General features: G+C 30.6%; 2 protein-coding genes across 2 annotated transcripts; one reads left to right on the top strand and one right to left on the bottom strand.

Annotated features, from left to right (window-relative positions):
* On the top strand, positions 3,235-20,008 carry LOC109355708 (heat shock cognate 70 kDa protein-like). The gene is made up of 3 exons (XM_019598897.1): positions 3,235-3,570; positions 3,831-5,495; positions 19,998-20,008. Exons 1-2 carry the CDS (start codon positions 3,351-3,353, stop codon positions 5,462-5,464), a joined length of 1,854 nt encoding a protein of 617 aa, XP_019454442.1. The 5' UTR covers positions 3,235-3,350; the 3' UTR covers positions 5,465-5,495; positions 19,998-20,008.
* On the bottom strand, positions 9,287-11,419 carry LOC109355709 (CASP-like protein 4D1). The gene is made up of 3 exons (XM_019598898.1): positions 11,217-11,419; positions 10,593-10,728; positions 9,287-9,618 (listed from the first exon to the last, which is right to left on the bottom strand). Exons 1-3 carry the CDS (start codon positions 11,387-11,389, stop codon positions 9,415-9,417), a joined length of 513 nt encoding a protein of 170 aa, XP_019454443.1. The 5' UTR covers positions 11,390-11,419; the 3' UTR covers positions 9,287-9,414.

Genomic DNA, 21,410 nt, shown 5'->3' on the forward strand with positions numbered 1-21,410 from the left:
TTGATTATTTGATTATACTACTATAACTTCTTGAATAAATAATTGAGTAAAAGATGGTGGGATTAAACTTTTTATTCATTGTCAATACACATTTGACACAACAATATTAATTCACCTAACTTAGAATCTTTCCCACAAAGTATCTCAAAAGTACTAAAATTTAATGTCTTAGTTAATTTAGTAGTTTATTAACAATAAAACTCTATGTCTAGTAACATTACATATAGGATGAAGATTTATGACTCACAAAACATATATCCATATTTAGCAATTATGCTTGTAAAATTGAGTTTTAATGCAACACCTCAAATGTACTAATCGCCAATGTCTATGTCTATTAACTTGTTAAAATATTTCTATGTCTATTAACTCTAATAACAAGATGAAGATATATGAATTATTAACAACATTTGTGTCTAACAACTATGTTAACAAGTGACAGTTATTTAGTTATTGAATTAGCTCTATGTCTAGTAACCCAACACAACAACATGCATAAAGTAAAAACTCGATACAAATCTATGTCTAGCAAATATATCAATATGATGACTTAAAAAGTTAAAATTACAGGATAAGTTTCATTCACAGATCATATAAAAATGTGGTCAATCTTAAAGTAACACGCACAACTCATAAATATTAAACACATACGCAACTCATAAGAATCGAAACATCAAAAAATATTATAAATTTTAATCAATATGCATATATTAAGCTCATATTACATCCAATCCAAACAACAAGGAAATTATCTACTCAAATATATGGTAACTAAACACAAGTGAAAAAGACAAAAAAATACAACTCATGAGTGAGAAATTAGGATATAAGCTCCTCTAGCACTTACTCCTTGCTTCTACACTTCTAATGGAACTTAATTAGCCTAAGAAATAAGAAAATTTAGAGTTACAAGTGTATTCTCTGAATGTGTGTCTTACAAATCCAATTTGATCCCTTTTAAAGAGTCTGAAATTTGAAAGTTGCACTTAGCGCAACCAATTTCGTTGAGCACATGTTTCGTATAGCCATACTCGGCCTTTCAGCTAGCCAAGCTCCACTTAGCAGAGCTTTGGCGCTTAGAATAAGTACTTCTTGTGCTAGGTGTAGAGAGCTCTGCTATTGGCTCTGATACCAATAGTTGGTGCAATAGAAGCAATCTTTGCGCGATGCTGACAACAAACAATCAAATAAAGTGCAAGACATAAATAGAAGAAGACATGAAAATTTGTTAATAACGTTTGACCAATTGTACCTACATGTTCGGGAGTGTGAATCACTATCAATATATTATTGTAGAAGATTTCTTGGGTCCAAGGTACAGTGATACCCTTCAACAAGGACACCATAAATGGCTATTAAGGAAATCCTTCCAGTGTCTTGTTAATCGGTAAATATGTGTTATGAAACTACCTCGGTGTTACAAATAAGTATAGATTAGGAGGTTGTCGTATTTGCTTCTATCTGTGCTAAGCACGGAAACCTACGCTTAGCGTAGTGATTTTTGCTCATTTTGACTATCCGAATGTTCACATTGAAGCCCCCACAATTAGAAACAACATATCAAAATTTTAGCACGATCTAATGGCGAATGAATGAGATATCACGATTGTTTCTTTAAACCCACTTAGCCAAACACTAACAAGGTAACATTATTATCTCTTGCTAGCCCCTTTGAAATGTGATTGTTTATTGATTGAAACCTTGAGCTTGATTGAAAATCTATCTAGTCATAGTCTAATAGGATAAGAGACATAAAATGTTACAATTATGTTAAATGCAAAGTTGGGGAAATGTAAATAAATGTATAAAAAAGGGAAACAAAGGTTGTACTTCACCATTCATGAAAAACCACAAAAACGAGTGAAAATTAAAAAATGAATGGTGTAATAATGAAATGAAAAGAAAAGGGAAAAACAAATAAATGACTTAATATAAGTAGAATTGATGTATAAGTTAAAATTTGCTCTCTTAGTTAATTAGAAGTTTTGTATCCGAAAAAAATCTATATTATTTGTGTAACATCTCAGTCTTGACATGTGACTCTTGAGTCTACGAATTTAATAGACATGGATTAAGTTCAAATTCTCCCTATATTATCTTATTCTCCTAGACCGAGTCTCCCACCACTAAAACCTATGAGTGATGGGATAACATGTGTTCTCACAAATTGTGCCATTATATGTATCACAAACCTATGATTGATTGAAAAATATTTTTAAGTTAAAAATTTAAAAATTAATTATTTTTTTGACCAACTGCAATTAACGATACATGACAGTAACATAATTTACGAGACATCATATGTGTACTCATAAAAGACTTATACTCATTTATTAGGGTATACATGTGTTGTCCCACATTTCTATGGATTTGTGATGGATCAAAAAAATATATTTAAATTAAAATTTAATTTCTTAAATATTTTTCTAACGAATTACAAACTTATCATACATGAAGTGATACAAATTGCGGGACAACATATGTCATCACGTACCCTTTTGTTTCCTCATAAAGTTTGGTTGTATTCTTCTCTTGGTAACTGCTATGCCAGCTTCCACTACTTAACTACAAACCCCAATACGGGGCATTCAAAAGACACTCTTTTTTCTCTTATATTCTTCTTCACACGTTTCAGTTTGCAACCACAAATACGCTTCACTGTTAAAGATTCTGAGAGAAAACAAGTATATATTCTGATTTTCATTCACACAGTTGAAGGAAGAAAAGGTATTCAATACACTCGCTTTGTTGCATAACTGTTAACAACAATGTAACAAGTGATTTCCCATTTGTTTTTTTTCCACTTATTGTCATGTTTCTAAGTTTTCTAAGTGATTATTTTTACTATTTACTGCTAATGAGTATTTTGATTGTACAATATTTTGAGGTTGAGTAGAAATATCAGATGTATATGTTATAGAGGTGTGACTCTATCAAATTTAGTTGTGAAAATAGTAGTTTAAAAATGGAACATGTTTTTTTTAACACTTCACACTCCTTATACACATTGAGCATCCACGTAAAAGGTTGTTTGCGTTGACTTATAGATTCGGAAAAGAATCTTTTCCGGTATTGGAGAGTGAAGTTGTTACTTTTGTTTCGGGTTTTAAGGGTAAAAATATCATTATAAGTATCGGCATCTTTTACTTTTGATGTACTCCCCTCTTAACCCGAAAGATTCAGTTTGTCGAAAGTCTAAAACTTTGTGTATCTACTTCCACTCTTCATACTACTACTATAGCATTCCTTATATATTAGGGCATACATATAATTTCTTCCACTGTCTAATATTTCCCAGGCCTAACTTTAACTTGGTTTTTTTAATATCTCATTTCATTACTTGGAAGAGAATGGCTAGAAGATATGAGGGACATGCAATAGGAATCGACCTTGGCACTACTTACTCTTGTGTTGCAGTATGGCAAGAGCAACATTTTCGAGTCGAAATCATCCACAATGACCAAGGCAATAGAACAACACCTTCTTGTGTTGCTTTCTCTGACACCCAAAGGTTGATTGGTGATGCTGCTAAGAACCATGCTGCCATGAATCCAACCAATACTGTCTTTGGTATGTTTATTCATCATCTGTAGTTACATTTTACAATAATAATTGTAGTAAGTCGGAATATTGTAGTTTTCGTAGTCTTCGTAGTTGTGGCTGCAAACACAACCGCAATTTAGAACACTCAATTATGTTTAATTATTCAGAATGGTATGATTTAATATTATAGTTTCAGATTCTTCGCAGTTGTGGCCGCAAACACAACTGCGATATAGAACACTTGTTTATGTTTTTAAATAATAACTGAGTTGTTATTCCTTTGACAGATGCTAAGAGGTTAATTGGTAGGAGATTTAGTGACCCAGAAATTCAGAATGATATGAAGTTTTGGCCATTCAAGGTCACTGCAGATACTCATGACAAACCTGTGATAGTTGTTACATACAAGGGTATAGAGAAGCAATTTTCTGCTGAGGAAATCTCATCTATGGTACTAACAAAGATGCGTGAGATTGCAGAAACCTATTTAGGGTCACCAGTGAAGAATGCAGTTGTTACAGTTCCTGCATATTTCAATGATTCTCAGCGCCGAGCTACTAGAGATGCTGGTAAAATTGCAGGCCTCAATATTATGAGAATCATCAATGAACCCACTGCTGCAGCACTTGCATATGGCCTTGAAAAAAGAACTAATTGCGTTGGAGAGTGTAATGTTTTCATATTTAATCTTGGTGGTGGAACTTTTGATGTATCTATCCTTACAATTAAGAACAATGTCTTTGAAGTTAAGGCCACTTCTGGAGATACTCACCTTGGTGGAGAGGACTTTGATAATAAAATGGTGTACCATTTTGTGCAAGAGTTGAAGTTGAAGAAAAAAGTGGACATTAGTGGAAACCCTAAGGCATTGAGGAGGTTGAGAACTGCATGTGAGAGAGCAAAAAGGGTACTCTCTTTTGCTTTTGATACAACCATTGAGGTGGATGCTTTATATCAAGGGGTTGATTTTTGTTCATCAATCACTCGTGCAAAGTTTGAGGAACTCAACATGAACTATTTTAGAAAATGCATGGAAACTGTTGAGAGGTGTCTTATTGATGCTAAAATGGACAAAAGTTGTATGCATGATGTTGTTCTTGTTGGTGGTTCTTCTAGGATTCCAAAAGTGCAGCAACTATTACAAGATTTCTTCAATGGTAAGAATCTTTGTAAGAACATAAACCCTGATGAAGCAGTTGCTTATGGTGCAGCTCTTCAAGCTGCATTGTTGAGTGGTAAAAATAAGTTTCTTCAAAACTTGGTGCTATTGGATGTCACTCCATTGTCACTAGGTATATCTATAAAAGGAGATCTTATGAGTATTTTGATTCCCAGGAATACTAAAATTCCTTCTAAGAAGAGAAAAGGATATCTAACAGATTTGGATTACCAAAAATATTGTTCGATTAGTGTGTTTGAAGGTGAGAGGATAAGAGCAAGTGATAACAACTTGTTAGGTTTCTTTATACTTTCTGGCTTAACTCCTGCTCTTAGAGGCCATCCTTTAGTTGTAGACTTTGATATTGATGCTGATGGTATCTTAAATGTGTCTGCAATGGATGAAACTAGTGGTTGTAGGAATGAGATTACCATAACTAAGGACAAAGGACTACTTTCAACTCAAGAAATAAAGAGAATGATTCAAGAAGCTGAGATATACAAGGTTGAAGATAAGCAATATCTGAAGAAAGCTAGAGCATTGAATGCATTAGATGATTATGTCTATAAGATGAAGAGTGCTATAAATGATGTTGAGACTAGTTCTAAGCTTAATACACAAGACAAGATGAAGATCAATTCAGCAATTGTAAAGGCTAGAAATTTGATTGATGGCAATACCAAGCCAGAAATAGCTGTGATTCAGGATTATTTGAAGGAGGTAGAGGTTCTCATTGAAAAATCTATGGGAAAGTTTCATTAGATCCCTTTTTTTACTTAGTTTATGTATTGGAGTATGATTTTGCATTTAATAAATGCAATCTTTTAGTATTTTTATGCAGACTTGGCATATTTCTAATTTAGTTTCATCTATAACTATGTGCACAATATGTTTTATAAGCTTTGTTACGTTACATATCTTCCAAAGTCAATCCAAGTGATTAACCACAAGTGATCATGTGAGATCTCATACCATTATTATATAGGTTAAACAAAAGGAAAATGAAAAGACTTGTGAATTCTGCATGCAAACGTAGAGAAACACATGCATGTCGTGCTTGGTCCACGGTCTTATTTCGTGGCAATCGCATGGTCTACAACCATGGTTGACCAAGTTCCTCTTTCTTCAATGCAATACACCATCCTTGGTGGTATCTCCTCCTCCATTGGTTTGGTTTTCATTAGGGTCATTATAACTTATCGACAAGTTTCCTTTGTCTTCCTCGTCCTTATCATAGTCAACGACCCCCTAGTCCTTGGACCTCTTGTTTCGTCTTGTCCATACGCATATCATCTCATCCCTCTTAAAGTTGATTTGTCCTCAAATCCAGATCTTCTTCATGTGCATCAAAAAGAGAGAAATCATATATCAACAATATTGAAAGTGATACTAACATTATACTCACTAGGCAATGCTCCTCGAACTCAGCCTATGAGCTAACTTTCCTTCTCCTTGTTTTATTCGCAGCTAGCGTGATTAAGGTTTGGTTGTTGTTGTATTGACAAGTAATCAAGTCTCCTTTGGCTATTGTGTGAGTTTCAAATCATTTCCTCTCTTTCCTACTCTTATTTCTGTTTCAGCCACTTGTACTTCAAATAAGCTCTATTTTGTAGTACTAGGTGTTATAAATTTGTAGAATTTCCTGTTGGCTATTGTTGTTGCTGCAGAGACTTGTATGGAGACGAAACCATATAGAGACAATCGATAAGATCACAACAACATATTAATATTTTAATTTTCATTAAATTTAATCTTAAATGATATAATCAAAAACCATAAAATGTATTTGTTTTCAAATATGACGTATTACATGCGTTTTTATACAAGTTTTTCTGTGTTTTTGCATATGTGTAATGAAAATAAGATATATGCTATATTTCTTGATTTATAGTTATGCTGCTCGAGTGGTTATGGTGCTTGAACTCAATCAAATGCCATCACACGCCAAATATGTTCTAAATTGTAAATTTGTAACAAGTGTCAATAGTTTCTATTATGATCAACATGAAACCTAGAACCTATTTACTTATGTCAATAAATATTTATTACACTTTATAGGTTCTCCTAAGGTCTTGTCTAAGTTATTTAAGGGGTTAGTGGAGCATAATTGATAGGCTTGATAATAATGAAATGTAGAATACCACTTTGAAGCCTCAAACTATGTTCAATTGACCTAAAAAATGGTTAAGTTAGCTTTTACCTATAACTTGCATAAAAATAAATAGTTCCTCTAATTTGCATATAAGTATTATAATAACTATTTGTATTTTTGAGTATTATTGCACTCTGAAAAGAAAATCTGTTGGAAAACACAATCATTCGAATTCCATTTTTGAACTTAGTTTTGAAATGGCTAAAAAATTTCACTAATTATAATTTCCATATATTACCAGTTAGAGTTCATTTGGCATATTAAATTATAATTTCGGTTTGGAATGTAATTTCATCTTCATTTTTATTAGTTAAAATTGATTAGAATTCATAAATTGTTTGAATTATGCAAGGAGCTTAATATATTTCAAATCCAATTATGTGGATGATGATGGATGAGGATCACTTGTCCCATTTTTTGTATCCCATTATATCCTCATCCAATTAAAAATTGTTATATACTTAAAAGGAAAAACATAAAAACAAAATATAATTTTTTTATATTAATCGGTGGAATTTGATTGGTTTGGTACATGGAAACATGAATATTTGGAAACCGAGTATCTTGGTTCATAACAATGGAATCAATAATGATAATGATGGTGGTGCTAATAATAATATAAGATTGTGATGGTGGCACCAGCTAGACCCAACCCTTCACATGGTTTAGAGAGGGGTATAAGCTAGACCCATGAATTATAGGGGTCAAAAATGATTGTGGTGCATGGCAGGGACAATTGTGTTATGTTGTATTTCAATATCCTTATATCAATTGCATCTTTAAGAATTTAATTGTAGAATGACAATTCTTATAGTGGATGTACTTTTTTTGCATTATTTACTATAATAATAATAATTATTTCACCTTTTTGCCATCATAGAATCTCTCACTACAAGAAAAATTAAAATAAAATAATTATGAGGAAAGAGAATCACATAATACCCAAAATAAATCACAACACAATTACGAATTTCTCACTGTATCAAGTATAATCCTTATCTCCCAAATCTAATGACAAGCTCCTATTTAGCAACTAAAGCAAAATTGTTCATGACAAAGACATTTTGTTTGCAAAAAAATCCTCATTTTCTCTCTCTCCATGTAAAGTACAAATCCGACTCTGATCAGCTCCGTTGTTATTCTTAGTAAACTGTGGCTGCATGGACCCATATGACCATATACTTTTCTGGTTTAATTTTTCTATTCTAATAACACTATTTTTCTATTTATTATTTTAATTTTAGTCGCTTCACCATCATTCCACATTAACTTGGAATTCTATATAATATATTTAAGGAATCTTTTGCTTTCATAGTAATGTTTGCAAGACCGTGAAGCAACCAATGCATGTCAACTAGGTAGCTTGTAAATCTTACAAAATCTTTTAAAACTTATTATTTTATTCAAGTCTTCATTGAACAAAAAATGTACATTATTACTATTTCATTTAACTTATTTTAAAATATCAATAAAACACCTAGCTAGATTATTTTCCGACTCCTATTTGGATCAAAACTTAAGAATTAAAAAAAAACATGAGTAAATAATGTTCTTCATGTCTTCAAATCTTAGTTCTTGAGTTCCATAGTCTTCTTTTCCTATTTGATAATGCATTTTAACTTCAAGCTCTTGTAATTGTGGTTTGTTCTCATTCTTTTCTTGCTGGACACGTAACCATGTATAAAATAATGTTTCTTTTGTAGTCCTTGTAATGAGCATGTTGTGTCTCATCTACATCTCTTCTTTACTTAGAGGTTCACATACTTATTCTGACAATCAATATACAGTTGGCTGGATCTTAGCATTGTATTACTGGATTTTAGCATTGTATTTCTTTCCGACCCTGCTAACCACTTTCTCATGCATTGCCTTATTATAAGAAAAGCCGAAAGTTCTAAAGTATAATTTGACTAGTAACAATGTAACCCATTTGATTAGTGAGGATTGACATTATCTTCAACTCAAACAAGTCGACCATATAGCACATCATAGATTTAATGCAAGTGAAATCTTAGTTTTGAATAAGTGAAAAGCGTATATATCTACGTTACATTATTCTAGTTTGGTTTCAAACCATTGTGAATGTCTTACTCATTTGTCTTGAATCTCCTTTCATCTTATATTTTTCCATTTTCACATATTGTAACTCTCATCCAATTTTAATAAAATTGTGGTTACATAAGTATTAGTAGAAAATTGTGGAAAATTGTGGTCAATAATTATGGTCATGATATAGTTATGTAGACTTCCAAAACTACACTTTGTGGTTTTAGAAGGTAATGTAAAACACTTAGTATCATTCATAAGCTTAAAGTAACACATGATATGTGTGGTACGTACCCTTCATCCCTTCAAAGAATATGGGAGGATATATGAGATCTGTTGTCTTGAATCATATTTCAAATTCTATCCCATATCAATGACAACCGAAACACGTACAATTGTTGCTTAAAATACAAACCAAGATAAGTTACAAACAAGTGATTGATTATCAACAATGAAATTGAACTAGACCAAATTTGAGATTAGAAGAAAGAATCACAATCCATTAACATTATCATTATGTTTTCTTTGGCAAAGCCAAGGAAGTGAAAATTGATGCAATAGAAGTGAAAAGAAAAGCAATAAGAAGAAGGGTAGCTGAGGCATTTGCTTTTGCAAAAAAGGAGTTGAAGGGAAGTTCTTGTGCTTTGAAGAATGAGTGAAGATCATTAGAGACACCAAATCCAGAAGCTGAACCAGAAAGTATAAGGTATGATATAATCTGTTCAAGGAAACAAACCAAATTTGTTTAAATTACCTTAAGTATAATAAAAAGTATTTGGTTCCCATGATCATACTATTCTATATGAGTTGTTGCGACCCAATTTTTGGTTGAGAGATCGACTTATAGTAAATAGTATGTTAAATCATTTTTTTAAACGGTAGATATGATTGCCATTGTGGTCATGTTTATCGCAATTGTAGAAAATTATGACCAATATACCTACAATACCAATGTGATGCTATTCCGGAGGCTCCCAAAATTTTAATATTGCAACCAGTGTTATGAGAACTAGACCGGACTGGACAATCGGACTGGTCTGACTGCTGATCGAACTTGAAAACGGCTTTGATTTGCAGCCTTAACCGAAAGAGGGTTGAAATGCTTAGAACCAGAGAAATTCCGATCTGACCGTGTTAAACCGAGTTCAACCGCATTAACCCGAGAAGTAAACCGGACAGTTCAATTAAAAAATAAAAAAAGCAGAACACCACTCAAATATTTTGTTTGACTTTAGTCAAAGAAATATGAAGATATGTTACTTTAATATGATTATATATAATTATTAACTATATAAAACTTTCCACTTACATATAGTTATATATTTATAGATAAAAATTATTAATTATGTATAAAATCACCTGGTCGGACCGATCGATTTAACTATTTAAACCGGTTAAACCTAATATAAGACCTCTTTCAATTTGATGTCTGACAGATTTCACAATATTGATTCCAAACAAAAAGTGCAATTTAAAACATTATTTATGAAATTATTTAAAAAGAGGATGTGGCTAGTATTTCTATTTTAAGTGGGAAAAAATTTAATTTTTTTTTCTCTCTAGATAATTTCAGACCACTTTTTAGGAACAAACATAACCTGAGCATCAAAGGTTAAGAAAAACAAAAAAAATAGTTCTTAGAAAAACATGATTACACAAGCTTGAAGAGTTGTAAGTAATGGTATGATGTACCTTATCACCAAAGAAATCAAAGAAATAAGCACCATCACCACTTATAACTCGGTTTCCTGATACTACATTGAAGATTGAGAGTCCCAATTGTAGAAGGTTGTATGCAAATCCAATGACTATTGTAGAGAGCATGTATCTACATTTTCAAACTTGCACCTAGTTAACAATAATTATCCTTTATGCATGGAACATGATGTCAACAAAATGTGTAATATTTATTCACTGTCGGTATAAAGATTTATAAACAGTCTATATATAATTCACAATTCATTTGTATTATTATTTTTTTGAAAAGTCAATAATGATTAAGAACAAATGGTGGGAAGAGAAAGTGATACCGTATAAAACTCATACACTATCAATATTTTTTTTCCAATCTAATATGTTAATTATACATCATAAATTACAATTATGTGAATTTATTAATAAGCAATATGTGTTTGAAAATAAGGGCATGAACTTTATTGGTGAAGATCCTCTCTAGAGGGAAATGCATAAAAAATAAAAGAAAATAATAACATGATATAACATTTTTATCCTTAAAAGCAAAAACAACAACTTCCCCCTCCGATATCGGAGAGAAGTCTTCCTCGAACATTATATATGAAAAATTAGAATGATAACCTGTAAGCATGAATGTCATTGAACTTTACTTCAATTGGGCCATTAGTTGTATCTTCTGTACCCTTGTCTATGGCTATGAGTATGAGTGCAATCAAAAGGAACACAAAGGTTAAGACCCTTAATACAAGAACAACACTTTTAGAAATAGTTGAACTTGAGGGTGTGCTATCCATCCAAAATTTCTTCTTAATGTTACTACACAAATTAAAAAGTTAGTTTATGCAATTAAATTTCGTTTACTTATGGGTCTTTTTATAACCTGAGTTAGTTTTGGTCCACTTATGGGTCTTTTTATAACCTGAGTTAGTTCTAGTCCTTGGGATAATGTGAAAGTCTTTATTGGTCTAATAATATAAGACACCACTAGATTTTTAGAATGACCAAAAGGTTAATGATTCGATTTTTGGGAGTGACACTTGTTGGAAGGATAGTCATACACTCCGAAAGGTATTAGTTTCTTACCCAAAATGATGAGGAGATATTCTTGTACAAAAAAAGGACAATGTCAAAGTCAATTTGGCAAGTTGATAGAAAGTATGAGTTTGAATTAATAAAATAAAACTCTATGGTTGGATAAGAATTTCTTGGAAAGCTCTTCGATATCATTGACTTCATATATGTTGATCTTAGCTAGAGTAATATATACTAAAAGACTCTCATCATAATTTGATTAATTCTAATTTTATAGGGGTTGGGAAGACTTATAGTTACATGTTTATGGACCAATAAAATAAGTATATATGATCAAGAAATAAAAAAGAGCGAGGATGATTTAAGGCCCATGAATTCTAGGGACCCAATAAATTATAATTTGAAGTGTGGGAGAGATGATGGTTGTGGTGTACAACAAAGCAAATGTGTTATATTGTCTCTTAATGTGTGTAAAATATAATGTCTTGTTTTTGAAATAAAATCATTTTGAATTTCCCCACATATTGAACTTGTATTTTAAATTTATCTTATTTTCTAGTATATTAAGTTTTACTTTCTTTATATTGTTACAATGTTTTCAATCATAAAGCTTTGGGAGTGACAATTATTAGACTACGATGAAAAATGGAAAATGTGATGAGATTCAGCAGAAGCATTTGATTTTTTATATCATTTTAGTAAGTTCAATTTCTCTTTAGTACTAAAGAGTATTAAAGTATAAGGAGGAACATAATTTTTTATATAAGAATAACTTAAAGTCATTGTCTTTAAAATAATTTCGTTGCTCCATATCTTAAGTTTTACTAGATTCTTCAATATTAGAAAAGATCCAACTAAATTATAGTGTTTTATGTTTGTATTCATTGGATATCTATTATGAGTTTTATTTAGAACTAACCAAAATAAAACCTAGAAATCAAATCCATGCATGATCAGAAAAATAATAATAATGTTACAATCACCATGACTGAAGGAAACAATTCATAATATATATGTTGGGTATTCCAAGTGTGAACGAAGAAGTTCCACATTAGGCAAAAATGAATGAGTTAAAGAACATATAAGTAGATGAACTCATAGACCTAATGCCTTAAGGTTTTGGGTCAAGATGTGGTGTCAAACCCACTTATATGCTTCTTTCACTTAGCCCATGGGAAAATGTTGTAAGCCACGAATGAAGATCTCCCAATAACCGATGGTTCGGCCGAGGAAAGTGTGTGGTATCTACACTTGATGGGGAGATTGTTGGGACTTTACACTTGAAAAAACCCAACAAAAGTAGGGTATTACATTCCCATGTGTTCCCCAATACATTAGTGATCTTCCTCCAATCTATTAAAGTCATAAAAATTACATCTTTCAAAGTCACCAAATCTACTCCCAAAAAATGAAACAATTATACTCTTAAGATGTTCCAAGTTTTTTCTTGGAGTTTGATAACACCATCATGAAAAGTAAAGATTTTCTTACCAAGTATTTAACACAACGACATTCACTTAGACTTGATCTCAAGTTGAGTTAGGTTTGAGCAAGATGAATAGAATTCCTCTTATTTTTATTAAATAATTATATATGTCATCATATTTCTTACATTATTAACAATACTATTTTTTATGTAATTAATACTTATATCACAGGGGCATAGAGATATGATAGGCATCGTGATTTTATGAGTGCTTATAGAAGTACTTAGAGAAAATCTTCACCTTAGTAGCTAGATTTAAACTAATTAGTTTGTGAATTAAAAGTCAATTTCTTACCAATTAGACTAATGTATTCGTTGCGGTTAATACACTTTCTATTATATTTTTTTTATGGAATACTCTCTATTTTATGTTAATTATGAATAAGATGCATTAAAAAACAAGTTGATCAAATGAAAATAATGATATATATATAATTATTTCTAATAGGAAAATAACTTTTCTCTTTTAATGATGAAAATTGATAGCTTATGATTGTCTTTTTAGTACTATTAAGTATTCACCATATGACTCAATAGAGCTATCAAATGATAATCACTTTAAGGTCATACATATTTCACTTAATTTGAGTAAATGGAAAAAAAAAATGGTCAACCATTTTTAAATATACTGACAAAAAATGATGACTCGTTAATAAGATACTATTTCTAAGATTTCAATCATAATTTCTTTTCAACCTTACTGCTTTGCAAATATTTATAATGCTTCATAATATTGAGGATAGTAAGAACAACCTTATAAGCTCAAAACTAAAATTGGTAGGAATAATGTTTCTAATCACACTTTAAAAAAAAACCTATTGATTTTAGGAAGATTTCACTAATCAGCTTCAGTTATATACAAATTGAAAAGAAGCTTCCCAACATAGTATATACAATAAACTAATCACTAGGGAAGATAAATTATGAAAAATATTATATATTGAAACATTATCAATTTTCTAAGTTATTTTTTGTTTTCAAATTTGTCCCATTTGTCAAATAGGTTTTCGAATTATTTTTTGTTTTTAAATCAGCCATTTAACTTATTTATGTTTCTAAATAGATCATATTGTCAAATAGGTTTTCGAATTATTTTTTGTTTTTAAATCAGCCATTTAACTTATTTATGTTTCTAAATAGATCATATCGGTTGGTTTTTCATTACCTTTGAAATTCATAATTTATTTTTAAGAGTGAATTATTATAAAACTTTTGTGTTTTATTTAAATTACATAAATCATTCATCATTTTTTAAATTTATACAAATCATCCATCCTTTTTAAACCTACACAAATCACCCTTAAACATATACATACATTGACTACCCCGTAAAAGAGAAAAGAGATAAGGATAATTTCTTATACAACAATGATGATGAGTATAATTAAGTCAAACAAAATATGATATATTGTGAATACAAGTCAAAATAGTATAAAAGTCAATGACTATTCATTATTTTTGGTTCGTTACAAACTATATCAATAATTTTAATGAAGTGTTTAAATCAGTCTTATATTATATTGAAACCAACTAAAATAATGAATAGACATTGACTCTTATACTATTTCGACTTGTCTTCACAATATATTATATTTTGTTTAACTTAATTACACTCATCACTATTTTTGTTTAAGAAATTACGCGAGGTAGTCAATATAATGTATGTATATAATTAGGGATAATTTGTGTAAGTTAAAAAGTCACTAAAACTTGGGGATGTAAATATAATTTAATTTGTTTTTAATGATTTTGTTTCAGAAAAAATAATAGTGAGATTTAATATATCTTTATTTCTAAATTTTAATTGAGAATTATGAAGTAAAAATGTTGGTTCTAAAAAGCATAACCATTGGTGTGGTAGACTAATAGATCAAGAATCACAATCTAATATAAGAATAGAGATTAGATGCATAGAGCATGTTACCCCATCCTCCATGTGAATTTGTCTATACATTGAAGCATAAGCAATGATCATAACCTCTCACGTCTGGATTTGTTATTCAAATTATGTTTTACACCAATGATAATTAATAAATAAAAAATATACAAAATAATGAATGTTTAATTTTTTATAATTAACATGACACGTTTTTATCGATACAAGATTTGTGACCTGATTTGGGACAACATATCATTATTCCGATGGGTGAGGATATGTACCATGCATCATCTATAACATGGGAGAGTACTTGGCTAAGTAAAGCTGTAAGAGTCCCCCACCTTAGCCATTTGCATAGTGTCTCTCATTCCTTTTTCCTCCCCACCTTAACAGAGGTCTTTGCCCTACAACACCACCATTCTTTGTCCTTCTATTGTCTCCCAAATTTAGTTTCTATCTTTAAACACAAAATTCTTGAAATCCAAATAATTTTTGACTAATTTGAGTTGAGTAGAGAAGAGTCATTTAAGAACTGCAAGATATAATATATAAATATTAAAGATCAAAGTGTTACTTAATTGAATTAAGATGGACACTCGAGTACTAGAATAGAATATGAAGGAAAATAAAATTTTACAAGTTTTATAATTATTTAATTTAAAAATAATTAATAATCTGGATCTTTAAAAAAAACATGTTAGCATTTCTACCTAGTATTAGATAGGATATGCACTCCTCTTAATCATTTAAATTAAACTTGTTTAGGGTTTGTCTTCCTCTTTTTGATTTATCAGGAAAATAAAATATAAATAACTAATTTAAAGATTTAACAATTGAACTATATTTTGGCCTAATACTTATCCCTCTAATAGTATAATATAACATCTTCACAATTAAATACAAATACATTTTTAGTTAAATATAAACGAAAACTGGCATACAACCAATAATGTGTTGGTTTAGTGATGTAAGATCTCACTATAGATCTCCAAGATGACCAAAAGGTTAAGAGTTCAATTCCTTGGAGCGACATTTGTTGAAAGAGACAACTATGCATCCCGAAATCGATTAGTTCCTTACCTAAAAAAGATAAGGGGTATAATTAGTAATACAATAAAAACTCTAATACAACCCTATTAAGATTATTTTACATTCATGATGGTATGATTGATCATTTGTCCTTGTTTTTTCATAGTTGCTCACGAGATGACTTATATGTCCAAAGATTATATTGACAACACATGTGAAAAGTGTTTATGCATATGATACACTTATTTTAAATTGCGGACCACATTATGTGATACAACCGTAATATTGTGGTTGTGGTGACCGCCACAATCGTATTACACTGCAATTGTAGTGTTACATTGAATTATATTGATGTGACCATATCGGTTCACAATAATACTGCATCAATTTCAAAAATATTTTTTAATCACAAAATAATTTACACTGCAATAACCACATTAACCACAATTGTTGTAACCACAACCATAAATACAATTATTTATTAGTGAACATGTTGTAATTGCACATCTTCGAAATTGTGTGGAGAACAATGACAACAAAAATCACAAAAATCACATGCTTCTCAAACACATGATTGCACCTGATCTGCAACAACAGAAGCATGCTCGGACTAGAGATGACAAAATGGGCTGCACGACTCGTTTCGTTCGCGCTCTCAAATTTCCGCAAAAAATTAAGTGGGTGTGGGCATGTCGGACAAATTCAATTCTTTCCCCGTTTTAAAATAGGCTAACGAACTTGTCGGTAGCTCAGGGGCATTGTTAAATAATTAAAAAAAATAAAAAAATTCATATAATAAATAAAATAAAATTAAATAAAGTACTTTAAAATAAAAAATTAATAAAAACTTTTATATTTTATATGAAGTTTAAGAAATTACATTAGATTATAATTCTTTTAGGGATTAAAAATCACATTACATCAGAACTTATTTGAAATTTTCTTAATTTTTTCTTAAAGTATATTCTTGGGCCGCTCCCATTGCCCAAAGGAAATGCCCACGGGCTTGCGGGCGAAATGGGCCGAGCAATATGAGCAAATGATCAAATTTTACATGCCCTGTCCGCAAAGAAATACGGGCTATAAGGCGCTCCAGCTGACAATGCCATTTTGCCATCTATACATGACACTCTTCCTATAAATGTTATTATGAGTTAATAGGCATATTTATCTTTTCTTTATGAGCTAACCTTAAACCTAATTTACAAATATGTTAATAAGTGATTCAAACAACTGTGTACAATATGGCTGCAATATTATTTTTTTATAATCAAAACTTCACAAATGATAAGTACAAGGTATCCATGCTCATTACAAAACTAGTATGCTTACATAATAGAAGAGAAAATATAAGTTATTAGATTCATACACCAATCAGAAAAAGAAACATCCCTACCAACAATAGTATATCACAAGATTTGTAATCAAACATTACTGAATTATGAAGAAGCCATATTGACTACACAATTGCTACCCAAATTATAAGTCTTATCTATCGAGCGCCCTTCCCTTTGAAAACGTAACAAACTGAGAGTAAAAATCATGCAAGAATTCAACCCCAATATGATTAGCTTCTAACCATTGGTAATTCTTGTCCAAAATATGCTAGAGATAGGACAAGAGATAAATAAATGTAAGGTTGATTCTTCCTCTATAAGACAAAGTGCACAATTGTCATTCAATAATATGCCCCTAGTCATAAGATTCCCTTTTGTTGGTAATCTATCCCATAGCATTTGCCACACAAATGCCACAACCTTTCTAGGGCTTTAATCTTCCAAAGATCTTTGAAAACAAGGGGAACTTCATCCAGGTTATTATTGAACAAGTTTGAGAAAAGCCACCTATAAGTTGAGTTAACTGAAAAGTCGACGCCTCAAGGAGTCCATCTCTAAGAATCATGCAATGTATGATCAAGATGAACATCACGAAAATCTCTTGTTGCTCAAGAATGGCAGACTCCTTCCAAATGTGAAGATTACGATGCTAATTCTAATTCCATATTTAGACATCATTCACCTGAGTACCAGCTTGTTGAACAACATTCCTTTAGTCAGAGAGAGCATATAAAGGGATGTATAAGTTGACTTAAAACTATTTGTCCCAAACTAAGCTTCCTCGCAAAATTGTGTTTTACCACCACATCTCAACGTTTTAGAAACATAACTAGAAAATCAATCATCTAAGTCTTTAAATCTTCCACTATAGCATAGATCTCTCCACCAATATGAGTTTTTTGTGATATTTTACTTTTAGAAGTAGACAAATTTGCAACATCAAAGCTTCCATACCTTCCACAAATAATAGATCCCCAAAAAGAGTCACTATTAGGTATAAATATTACATCAACTCATAAGGCTAATTTAACATCTTTTAATTCTAAAAACTAACCTTATGCATTCATATCTGGAAATTAAATGAATTATTTCACTAATCCTATAAGTTGAGTTTCTAGGAGATTTCAGGACTTAAAAAGGAGTAAAAATAAGCAAGGATTAATGTCAAAAGACCAAAATCGGTCAAGGCCACAATTAACTAACCTGCACCTAACGGAGGAATCATGCCCAACGTATTTGGTGAATGAAAGTTCTCTTTATTTTATTTTGGAAGTGAACTCATGAAGAAATTCTAGCTCCATAGTCTAAACATGTAATTCATATTTTTAGTGTAATGCTAGATATAATTTTATGCATAATTGTCACCTGTGTGCCTATGTTAGTATAATTACTAGCCATAAATTCATATGAACATCGAATAACTCTCAAACCTGTTAACATAAACTACTAGACATAGATGTATAATTAATGGTTCATATAGCTTAATCTTGTTGCTAGACATAGATCTAGTTTAGTAAACTATGACCGAGATATTGCGATTAGTAGAATTGAGGTTGTTTGCACTTAACTCAACTACATATTCATAGACTACAAGACATATGTGGTTCTTTGTGTCTGCCTTTGATCCATATAACTAAGACTTAAACTTAATGTGTGCACAAGCTCCTCCATGCACACCCTTTTTTATTGTTGCTAAAGATGACATCATTTCAACCTTGCCAAAGAGATCAAATTTCAGCCATCCAAATCACATAGCAAACTCCATTCATTAAACGATCCTTAATCGACAAATAATATTGTAAATAGTAAGACTTACCGATTGGAAGTAAAACCACTATAAGCCCCATTCAACCATAGAGAAATTGCCAAATTTGATAAGAAAAATGGCAAATGAAGAAAAGATGACCTCACGTTTCTGGTTGCGCCTGACACCATATACAGAGAAGATCATTACTTGAAAAGTTAGCACCCCTCTTAGATAAGTTCCATTTAGAAGGGATCCTATCCAAGATTAGTCCCCAAGAAAGCGCATGAATCTTCAAAGGAGCCAAAGATTTCAAAACCACACTTCACAACTTCCAGTACTCTAATCTAGCCTCATCCACTTGCCAAATAACTTTGTAAGCAAACTTGATAGAATAACAATTAGACGCATCATGAGTCATTTCCATATGTCTTCTACCTCCTCCTCTATCTTAGACAAATGCAAAAACTCCTCTAACAAAGGTTTTTCCCACACGAATAACTATCTTCTCCAATGGAATGTTAGTTCCACAAACCCTCCCTCCAAATACCTAATTGCCCAAGCAAAGCATCCTTGTCCAAACTCAAATTATAAAGTCTCACAAACGCGTCCTACAATAGACCTTCCCCCACCCAAAATCCTCCCAAAAACTAGTATGGTTCCCGTTCCCCACCATTTTCTTAAACTCACCCTTAAGCTCCATAGAGAATTTATATTTATTTTTTTAAATCAATAATGAATTAGTAGACCTTGTAATCCTAATTTCTTATTAATGAATTTGAATATTTTAGATAATTATTATACATTAATTTAATAATATTGGTACTAAAAATGGGGGACTTATTATTTATTAATGGAACAAATGTGGGAATCTTTCAATTTTTTAATTCAAAAGGTCCACATTTATGTTTTTTTGTTGTAAATCTGATTTAAACTATTAGTTAAGATGGAACAAAATCTTAATAATCAATCAGAATTTTGCAAAAGTACAAATAAAAAATAGTTTTTCATATTTATTTTTTTGCATTATGTCAAATCTAAAATAATTGCATGAGTGAATTATACTGATAGCTCCTGAATTTTAGTGAAATTATTAAAATCATCATTTCATCTTTTGTCTTTACACAACCATCTATAATTTTGTACATGCATTATACTTACTACTCCTACATGAGATATAAGTGTGATATTTTAAACAAAAAATGTGCTATAAATTTAATTAAATTAAACAAAATATGATATATTGTGTAGATAAATCTAAATAGTATAAGAGTCACTGTTTCTTTATTGTTTTTGTCTCATTATAAAATATATCAATAATTCTAAGGAGATGCTATTTAAATAACTCTTATACGATTTTGTAACGACCCAAAAATAATGAAGATGTATTGACTCTTATACTATTTAGACTTATATCTACAATATACATTATTTTATTTAACTTAATTACATTCATCACACATTATTTATTAAAAAACTTACACTTATATCTCATGAATGTGTAATGAGTGTAATGTATCTACAAAATTTGGGGTAGTCTATGTAGGAACAAAAAGAAGCAATGATTTATATATAATTTACTCTAGTTTTATCTTATAATGAAAACAATTTGCATTACTCATCATGCCCAATCTATTGGCACAGTAAAATAATACTCAGAACGATACAATAATAAATTATGACTGGATACCAGTATCATGATACCTGATACTTTTATTTTAAATTAAATATTTTATATTATAATTTTTTACTATTTTAAGATTATGTATTATCAATTTTTATTTAATGATAAATTTTAGTGATTGAATTATAGTGATAAATTTATTATATACATATATCATTACAAACTATGATTAAATATTAAAACTGATTAGACATCCACAAATAGATGCTTATATGGGTACAATAAAACTCTACTCATCATGCCCCATCCCAATTATCATCCCTAATAATAATCTTAACTATTATCTAAATTTAAAACACTAGTTATATACTTAACAAAAGTTAGGACAACTTTCAGTTTAGAGAAAAATAAGGATCCATATTTAAATGTTTACTGTGCAAAACCTAAATTAGTTTGAAAGCATCATCTAACCTTATTGATTATTCAATTTATTTTAATTTTTATCATTCATTATTTGACAAAGGTGAATCTTTGTGGTAAAGGTAAGAATGTTTATATTACCAATCCAAAAATTAGGGTTGTTCACCTCAAACTCTTCACTAAATCTTGCTATTTATGTTCTTCAATTGTAGCTGAGAGAGTATCATTTGTGATCCTACAAGTCTAGGATTATTGTTGAAATGG

The sequence above is a fragment of the Lupinus angustifolius genome, chromosome LG09 (assembly GCF_001865875.1).
Source record: "Lupinus angustifolius cultivar Tanjil chromosome LG09, LupAngTanjil_v1.0, whole genome shotgun sequence".
Lineage (NCBI taxonomy): Eukaryota > Viridiplantae > Streptophyta > Magnoliopsida > Fabales > Fabaceae > Lupinus > Lupinus angustifolius.

Bases quoted from the DNA above. Each gene is read 5' to 3' on its own strand.
- LOC109355708 (XM_019598897.1), top strand. From the start codon at position 3,351: ATGGCTAGAAGATATGAGGGACATGCAATAGGAATCGACCTTGGCACT. The intron at 3,571-3,830 runs GTATGTTTATTC...TTCCTTTGACAG, and splicing joins TCCAACCAATACTGTCTTTG to ATGCTAAGAGGTTAATTGGT.
- LOC109355709 (XM_019598898.1), bottom strand. From the start codon at position 11,389: ATGGATAGCACACCCTCAAGTTCAACTATTTCTAAAAGTGTTGTTCTT. The intron at 10,729-11,216 runs GTTATCATTCTA...TTGAAAATGTAG, and splicing joins AATGACATTCATGCTTACAG to ATACATGCTCTCTACAATAG. The intron at 9,619-10,592 runs GTACATCATACC...TTCCTTGAACAG, and splicing joins TTGATTTCTTTGGTGATAAG to ATTATATCATACCTTATACT.